Raw genomic sequence first — 9,772 nt, 5'->3', positions numbered from 1 at the left:
ATCTCGTTCGTGTCCTTTGTTTTTGGCTCATGTTGGTGTTGTTTGACTTGCAGTGGTGGCGTATGGTTGTGTGGTGTTGTTGCTGCTGCGATGAGAAGGCAGGTAGAGGAGTTGAAGCGCGGTGGACGGTGGTGCTTGGCTGGTCTCCATCGAGTTGCTCACTTGCTCCTGAGAATTATTTTAGTTAAATTTTTGTTGTACTTAGTTAAGAAATAAAATGGTTTAGTTAGATTATTTTCCTCCAATTATGTCAATTAATGTTTTAGTTGTAACTAAAGTGGTTTTAGTTAACATTTATTTCGTTTTTGTTAAGAATAATTTCATTTTAGTTATGAATAAAATTCTGAAGTTTAATTATAATTTTAGATTTTTTAAAGTTATAATTTTTTGTGTTTTAGTTATAATTTTTGTAGGTTTAGTTAACGATTTTGATTTAGTTAAAAATGACTTCTTTTTAGTTAAGAATAATTTTATTTTAGTTATGAATGAACTCCTTTTAGTTGAGAAAAAAATTGTTTTAGTGTAAAATACGGAGTAGTTAGTTAAGCAATTTCAACTAATTAGTTAAGCTTGAACTTAAATTAGTCAAGTAATGGGACTAACTAGTTAATCAATTATTTAAACAATGTATCTAATTAGTTAAATAATAGAATCAATTGTTTAAGTAGTGTAAATATTTTCCGAGTTTTAGTTACATGCCTTATTTAAGCTTTTCTAGGTTTAGTTAAGGATTGAAGCTACTTACTTAAGCTATGAAACTAATTAGTTAAGCACCGGAACTAATTAGTTAAGCAACAGAACGAATTAGTTAAAAGTGGAACTAATTAGTTAAGCAATGAAACTAATTAGTTAAGCAATGAAACACCGCCTTGTTTAGTTACGCTCTGTGGTGTTTGAGGTTAGACTTCTTGAATGATGTCTCTCTGCTTTAGTTTGTGGCGTGCTTAGTTATGAATTAAATTAGTTAAGCAATGAAACTAATTAGTTAAGCACCGGAACTAATTAGTTAAGCAAAGGAACGATTTAGTTAAATACTGGAACTAATTAGTTAAGCACCGAAACTAATTAGTTAAGCAACGGAACGAATTAGTTAAATACTGGAACGATTTAGTTAAAACAATGAAACTAATTAGTTAAGCCTGGAATTCAATTAGTTAAGTTTGAAATCCAATTAGTTAAGTAATGGAACTAATTAGTTAAGCAATGGAACGATTTAGTTAAAGCAATGAAACCAATTAGTTAAGCCTTGAAATTCAATTAGTTAAGAAATTGAACCAATTAGTTAAGTTTGAATTTCAATTAGTTAAGTAATGGAATATTTTATTTTAGCAATTGAACGATTTAGTTAAAGCAATCAAACTAATTAGTTAAGCATGAAATTCAATTAGTTAAACAATTGAACCAATTAGTTAAGTTTGAAATTCAATTAGTTAAGCAATAAAACCAATTAGTTAAGCAATGAAACGATTTAGTTAAAGCAATTAAACCAATTAGTTAATCCTGAAATTCAATTAGTTAAGCAATTGAACCAATTAGTTAGTTTGAAATTCAATTAGTTAAGTAATGAAACATATTAGTTAAGCAATGAAACGATTTAGTTAAAGCAATAGAACCAATTGATTAAGCAATGGAACGATTTAGTTAAAGAAATGAAACCAATTACGATTTTCTGAGTTTTTAGTTAGGATTTTTCGAGTTTTAGTTATGGTTTTTGACGTTTTAGTTAGGATTTCCAAAAAAAATATATTTAAGTTCTAGTTACATATTTTTAGTTTTAAAAAATTAAGTATTAGTTAATTTTTTTTGAGCTTTAGTTAAGATTTTAGCGGTTTTAGTTTCTTTATTTTGCGTTATAGTTAAATTGTTTTGAGTTTTAGTTAGTTAATATTTTCGAAGTTTTATTTAAGATTTTTTGAATATTAGTTATGATTCAGTTAATATAAATGTATAACTTCATCTATTAAATCAAATCTCATATATTCAGAAAACTGACATCACAAGACATTGATAATTTGTTGCTTATAACCAATTAGTTAAGCAATGTAACAAATTAGTTTAGCAATGGAACCAATTAGTTAAGCAATGTAACTAATTAGTTAAGCAACGAAACCATTAGTTAAGAAATGAAACCAATAAGTTTACAGATATAATGAAAGTATTAGTGAAGCTTGAAATTTAATTAGTTAAGGCCAAAATCCAATTAGTTAAACAATGGAACGAATTAGTTAAAACCATGAAACCAATCAGTTAAGCTTGAAATTCAATTAGTTAAGCACTACAAATAATTAGTTAAGCACTTGAAATTCATAACTAATTTATATAAACTCTTAACTATTCTACTTATAATTCATATAAACCCATAACTAATTCACAAAAATCCTTAACTATTTTTTGAATTGTAACTAATTCATTATAAACTAAAAATAATTCTTAAATAAGATAAATTTAATGGTAACTATACCCAAAATATTCTTAACTAATTCAAATTCATTCATAACTAAAACAAATTAAACCGAAAACAAAATTAATCTTAACTACAAACAAAAATACGGAATATCAAATAAATTTACACAGTCCTTAACTAAACCTAGCCACTGCGCTCCGCTGCCGACGTTCGGCCACGACTGTCAGCGCCACAAGCCCACCACCGCAAGGCCACACACTTGCGACCAAAACCGCAGCCCAGGTCCCCAGCCAGGCTTGTGCAGCTGTTCTTCCTTCGCGTCGTATCACTAAATCGAAAACAAAATTCTTCGATCTACAAATTCGAAAACAAATTATTCGATCTACAAATTCGAAAACAAATTCTTCGATCTACAAACCGTCATTTGACTCGTAAATGGAGTGACCGAGGTAGCCGGAGATTAAGGAAGGAGAATGAGATTTTCTAGGGTTTTGGAAGGGACGGCGACGAGTGCAACGACGGCGAAGAGGGGACGACGACGGCTACAAGGATGGGACGGTGAGGAGGAGATGGCGTCGGCAAAGATGGGACGGTGAGGATGAGACGGCGGCCGAAAGAAGGTGACCGTGACGACAAGTCGACGGCGTGTCCGGGTTTTGGAGGAGAGAGAGAGACGGAGAGTTTCGAGGAGAGAGACCGAGCGAGAGAGTTTAGAGATGGGTTTGCAGAAAATGAGAGGAGAGAAGAAAAAAAGTTACTTATACCGCGCGTGAGACCACGCGCGCGTGGCTTTCTCACATGGTCTTTCCTACACGCGCCTGTAAGGCGGTCCTACCGAAAAGTTACTGTATTCCTTTAGCTTTTAAGGAATTGTTTGTAATTTGTAATATAAGTTAACTATGGGGTTCTAAATGGCCCTAGTGGTTAATTTTGTTTCATTTATGTAAAACATTGTATATTTACACAAATTAAACCAATATCAAAAATAAAAATTAAACCTCGCATCTTATTATTTCAATATTTCCCCTATATTGCATAGACAATATAACTGGAACTTTTAATTTAGGAAACATGTACATTACTGAATAAAAACGAGCTCAACATACCCAATTTGCAATTGTAACTGAGGAACTACTTTTTGCAAATTCTAAAATAAAATAACCTACTTACTCCGTATTAATCAACACCCACACTCCTTTTCCGAACACCTAAAACTGAAGAAGATTTCTATGGCAGAGAGGAAGACAGAAAACACTCCTTCGTCTGCTCCTTATTCCAAACATCAGACTTCCAGGAGGCGCTTGCAGAGCGGAGGAGATTCTAAAATACCAAACAGCCGCAATGCAAACTTAGCAAGTGTCGCCGGTCACCCACATTCTAAATACAAGTACGGCCACACCCTTCAAACACGAGTGAATGCTTGCCCTGGAGTTAGGCATCCTTTTAGTATCTCGTATTCGTGCTCGTGTTGCCGCAGCTTAACAGTAGACTAAGTAAGAGAGAAAGGGTGTTTAGGTAACTTCAGTGGAGCTCAAACCCTCCCTCCCTCCCTCTAGACCCTGGTAAATAAACTTAGATAAAGAGAGTTTTCTTCAAAATCTGTAGGGGTGTTCTGCTCAAAACAGCAGAGGCTCACTTAACTTGTGATTTAACCTAAGAATTTCTCTCAACAAAAGTCCTGATCCAAAAGACCAATTAATTTGAAAATTAAAAATACCGAGTACCTCGACCTCCTTACAATAACAATCACCATTCACCAGTATCCAACCAATTACCAGTATAATCAACATAACAGAGAAGGCATTATCACAACCGCGATATCAAAACTAAATATACGGAGCACAATTTTACATTTATGGGTATGTGTATGGGTAACCCAATAAACACAGGCTCGTTAATTCTTACACTTTGCATACCACAATAACAAACCTCAACAAGCTGACGGTTTTTTGCCTCACCGAAAGTGAAACTAACAGCTACCTATATCACCATAATTAACAACACTTTAAAAATCCACCAAGGAAAAAGAATAATTTTAGCATAAACAATTAGTCAAATCTAAAACTAAATAACATATACAACTTACCCATATTCTACATTAGGCAACTTAGAGAATTTTAAAGAAAAAGATATGCTTAATTAACGATAACAAAGCTCAGTAAAATATATTTAATCCTCAATAATTTGATGCTTTTCTCTACCTAAAATCAACCTAACTTCTTACTAAATTACTACTAGTATATCAGATAGAAGGAGAAAAATCATTCGCAAAAATCGCACCAGGTACAAGAAACGGAAAGGGATGAAATCAGATAGAAGGAGAAAATTCATCTGAAGTTCAGCGGTTTTTGGTTAATGTCTACGTAACTATGATGTGAATCTTCTGCTAATGAAAAGGTAAACTATGTAACTGTGACGTGAATCTTCTGCTGATGGAAAACTACAGCTACCAGCAAAGATTTTACCTCAGAACTCAGAAGTATCAGTACAATAAACTTCCTTGTTGATGATCTGAGTTCAACATTTGCGCAAATTTAAATGAATACACTGCACCATACCCAATTACAGGCCACAGCTACTCGTAACAAACCAGTATATAAAGACTAAAACGTCCAAGTTCTAAAATACCAAGTTTATACATTATCCTAAAATAATCATTCCCATCCCAGGTTAGCTATGCACCTAGAATGGCTAGAAAGATACCAAGTTCTCTTTGGGTACTAAAGAAGTTGGGAAGGTAGACCAAAACAAAGAGCTCCCCATTTACCCTGTTTGAATGCCTAGAAAGATTAATAAGATGCTAAGTTCTCAACAATTCAAAAACTAACCCTTGGCATAACGCTTTTATAACTCTGCGATAATTTTCAGTGATCATTCAGACCAGTAAGAAGAGTAAGCACCCTAATTAACACTCTGTAGTCTGTACCCCTTCCCAAACACAAGGTACTGAAAACTTTATCACCACAAGCCAATTTTATAAAAACGACAAGGAGATCGAACTCTTATTTTAATTCAAGCTAGAATACCACTTTACAATCTCTAAGTATGTTTTTTCCTATACCAGCCCAACATGTTCATGAGTTCATGACCTTATAGTACAAACGTCCTCAACAATACCAATCAGTCAACAGTACCATTGCCAAAAAGAAACAAGTTTATTATCATCAAACTCAATATAGTCTAAAATATATAGTTTCTTAGGCTATATTCGTTATAATTTACTCAACGATTTAATGGTTTCTTTCCTCCACCTAGAATAAAACAACCACTTACTTTACTGCCATATTTCAGTGCACTAAAGATCCCACCAAGAAAGTTAAAAAATCAACTTACCACATAAAAATAACCATAACAAACACAATTCACTCAATTTATCAACGAGAGTAACAACAAACAGGCTCCATCATCATCGCACTAACAAAACTCAATATAATACGTACGAAGTACATAATTGTCAAAATAGCAAATCTCAAGATAACATGTACATAGGTAAAATTTTCTGGACAATATGATGATTTTCTTTTCTCCCCCTATTGACAAAAATAACAGCATACCAAATCAAAAGTAAGATCAAAATTGACTCTAATAACAAAAGTAAGATAAAACTGTCTAAAACAAATTCAACAATACCATACATATATAGTTCCTTCAAATTTCCACCTTTACCTTCTTCACCATCATTGACTCTCAAGACTGCTGCTAAAAACGAACGCAGAGTTCCTAACACCGCGAACGCCAACCGCAGTCTCACATCCAAGTATCCAACAACAAAAAAAAAAAATCGGAGGTGTATTATTTTAGAACAATAAGGATCACACATACTTAATTGCTGACAATGGTAAATGATATCCCATGGAATGTTCGGAAACAAACTGAGCGAAACCCTAACCGATAAGACAATAGTACATTTTACTGCCAAGTCTGCTGACCAACTTTCCCCGTAAATTCATCCATGATAGGTACCAGTTACTAGCATATTTGTTCCTCGAAGAAATTTAAGACAATCTCCTTAGCCACAAATTCCTATGTTATATTATAAAATATTTGACTACACAGTCTTTTAGCATAAAAAGTAGTTCAAGGAAAAAAAAAACCAACACAGTGGTGATTTTAAAATTTTCAATACGGGGAAACTCAAGCTAAAAATATTTTGATCAATTATAATGTCATAAAACAGGGTGAACTGGTAGCAGTGCTACGGAAGGGTAAACCATGTACGTGGAAAATGTCTAAATGTAAAATTAAGTAAAAATAGCAAATTTGCACTATAAACAATAAGGAACAAGTGACCACTTAACAAAATGAGTATATAGCAGTCAGCCCTTTTGCTTGCTTCATCCAGATCCCCTGTACCATCTTCAACAAGATATAAGGTCTAGACAATTCTTTGGACACCTAAACCAAAATGTTAAACACAAACCTTAAGGCACCTTTTTAAGGTCCATGTTCACGACTTTTCCATTTATTTCCCATCTACTTGTATATCTTAGCCTTGCCATTTAATAATGCTACCAAGTTAAAGGTCACCCAATCTAATCAATAGTCACCAAACCCAGATTGACTAACCATAGAAGTCACCCAAATTATATTGTACATGCTAAGATGCATATTATGTTAGTTAGAACTGCCCATAATATAATTATGTAGGATTTCACCCAATCTAATCAATAGTCACCAAACCCAGATTGACTAACCATAGAAGTCACCCAAATTATATTGTACATGCCAAAATGCATATTATGTTAGTTAGAACTGCCCATAATATAATTATGTAGGATTAATCAACAAGCTAGACAACAAAGGAAGCTCTAGAAATAAAGAGTCAACACTCAAGTCTCAACACAAAAAATCAGCTCAGCATACAATCATTGTAATCTGACCAAAAAAAATAAAATTCACTCATTGTAATGAATTTGTTTCTTTTACAGATTTTCCCAAGACCTCACACAAATGCCAATCTATTTCAGTAGTTTGTTCAATGTCTTCAAATCTCTGCAACGTACTGCTCAAAACTAAACCAGAAAGCTGGTAATTGAGTTCTTTTGTCCTACAGCGAGCTAGTATGACACTCCTACATATGTAATCACAAGTTAGCAACCTCCAACAATAAATAAAGATAGGCTCTAATCAACTTCTTCCACAATAAGACTTCTAGCTAAAGAGCAGACTCAACTATCTGAACTAAGACCTACTTTATACAGAAAGATGAGGGACACACCCTTTGTCCCCTTCGGAAAATTGATTAGTCAGGTGTGTTTCTGGGCTTAGATTCAACAAAATAGCAAGACTGATCACCTACCACAAGACATATTTTCCCCTTCCTGGGAAAGATACTAAAAAATTTAAGCACCACCAAGATACCTTTATAAAACAACAAGGGGATTGAAACCTCAGATTTAAGCTAAGTGTATTACTCTATACTCTTGTATTGCCCAGGTCTAGTTCCAAAGAGCAACAATATGACCGTGTAATATAACTCCTCTTCCTCAACAATAAAAATCAAACAGTGTCCAACACTACCTCTACGATATCAAAACTTAATATACTCAAGTAAAGACCCATGATTCTTTTGAGTTTATATCACCATAATCAGCAGTCAGTATCATACTTGTACAAAACCCAAATTATCTCAATCATTTGATTGATTACTTTTCATCACCAAGTTGAACTAACTACTTGCTAAATCACCATAATTTAGTGTGCTGAAAAGATCCAATAGAAAAATATAATGAAAATGGAAACAAAATAACAATACCATAAACAACTCACTCAATTACTTTATCAGAATAACAAAAGTTAACATAGCATAAATACATATAATTATATAATTATAGGCTCAAGTTTCCCCAACAATTTGATGATTTCTTTTCTTCACCTAATGTAAAACTAACAGCTTACTAAATTAGTATATTTCATTGTTCTTAAACATACTCACCAGGCAAAATTCATTCTTATAACAAAAATTTGATAAAAACTTGAACAAAATTCAACGATACCGAACATATATAGCTCCATCAATAACTCCCAAGACTGCTGCTCAAAATAGCGCCGAGAGTCCCCAATACCGCGAAAGCCAACAGTGGGCTCACGTCCAACGTGTCAAAAATTGGAGGAATTATGTTTCTAAACAAATTCAGATAAGGATCACACAAATCCCTAATTGCTGATAATGGTTGTCTATCCCAAGGGATATTCGGGAACCAACTGAGCAAAACCCTAACCATCAACACACCGCTGTAGATGTCGAGCCATTTCGCCATTCCTGCCGCAACGACGGTTAATGGAGTGTTGAGAGAACCACTTGGGCGGTCTTTCAGTGCGGCGAAGAACAACGGACCCACTGAACCTAGTAGATTTTTCTTCATGGCGTAAAGATTTTGGAGCTCGGCGGGGGTTGGGCAGGGTAAAATCGAGCTGATTTTGGTGGCGAGGACTTTCGAGACGACGAAGACGGTGGCGATCAGGGTGGTGATTGTGCGAGTAGAGGTGGATAGTAGAGAATAGTCGAAGGGGAGTGGATTCGATGGAATTGACGATGTCGGAGAAGGAGATAAAGAAGACGAAGAAGCCCTAATTCTGAGAGAAAGACCAGTGGTGGCGGTGGTTTTTGCGATGGGGGTGGTGAAGGAGAGGTTTTTTCTGGTGGTTAGTGCGGTGGAGAGAGAAAGTATTTTAGGGCTAAGGAGGAAGAGTGATTGAGAAGAAGCTGTTATTGTCGCCATTTTTCTCAGAGCTTCTTCTTCGTTGATGTTGTTGTTATCGACGAAGAGGAGAGAGAAAGTGAGAAGAGTGTGGATGATGTTCTGATAAGAGCCAGAGTTAGGGCCTTTATGGGCTTTGAGTATGAGTTACGGGTTCCTATGAAAATTATGCAATTGTGTTTTAATAAGACCAGTTTTACGGGTGCGAGTCAACTTGGTATTTTTGAAAGAAAAATATACTACATGTATTTCTTCTATTCTTTTGTGTTAAATATTTTTTTTTTATGTTTTTAGAGTGGGTTATAGTTTATCTTTTCTAAATTATTGGTAATAATAAAACTTGTATTACTTTTTGTCTCAGATTGAAATTTTGTTTTTTTTAAGGTTAAGGTTAATTATATTTTATCATTATATTTAAAAATACTTTAATTTATCTTTTCGAACTTAATAATGTATGGAAACTTATTGAAACTTATAGTAGTTATTAGTTAAGAATGAATTTAGGGAGCCCCTTTTTCGTTAAGTAAACTCATTTTCCTAAATTTGACATGGTTATTTTTTATATTTTATAAACCTAATTAATTTGAACTATTTACGAAATAAAACTTATTTTTCTTTAAGTTAAATACACAATAATGTTCTTCCCTTGATTTCTTCCATATTAGGC

The 9,772-nt window shown here is 33.9% G+C and overlaps 1 protein-coding gene across 1 annotated transcript; it reads right to left on the bottom strand.

Moving 5' to 3' along the window:
- Nucleotides 1-8,156: 8,156 nt before the first annotated feature.
- On the bottom strand, nt 8,157-9,250 carry LOC110776248 (ylmG homolog protein 1-2, chloroplastic). Its single transcript, XM_021980797.2, has one exon. The coding sequence runs from the start codon at nt 9,124-9,126 to the stop codon at nt 8,419-8,421; it is 708 nt and encodes a 235-aa protein (XP_021836489.1). The 5' UTR covers nt 9,127-9,250; the 3' UTR covers nt 8,157-8,418.
- Between the last annotated feature and the right edge of the window lie 522 nt (nt 9,251-9,772).

This window comes from Spinacia oleracea, chromosome 1 (genome assembly GCF_020520425.1).
Source record: "Spinacia oleracea cultivar Varoflay chromosome 1, BTI_SOV_V1, whole genome shotgun sequence".
Taxonomy (NCBI): Eukaryota; Viridiplantae; Streptophyta; class Magnoliopsida; order Caryophyllales; family Amaranthaceae; genus Spinacia; species Spinacia oleracea.
Note: the sequence above shows the minus strand (reverse complement) of the source record. Positions and strands in the feature narration are given on the sequence as shown.

Coding starts and splice junctions, on each gene's coding strand:
- LOC110776248 (XM_021980797.2), bottom strand. CDS start 9,126: ATGGCGACAATAACAGCTTCTTCTCAATCACTCTTCCTCCTTAGCCCT.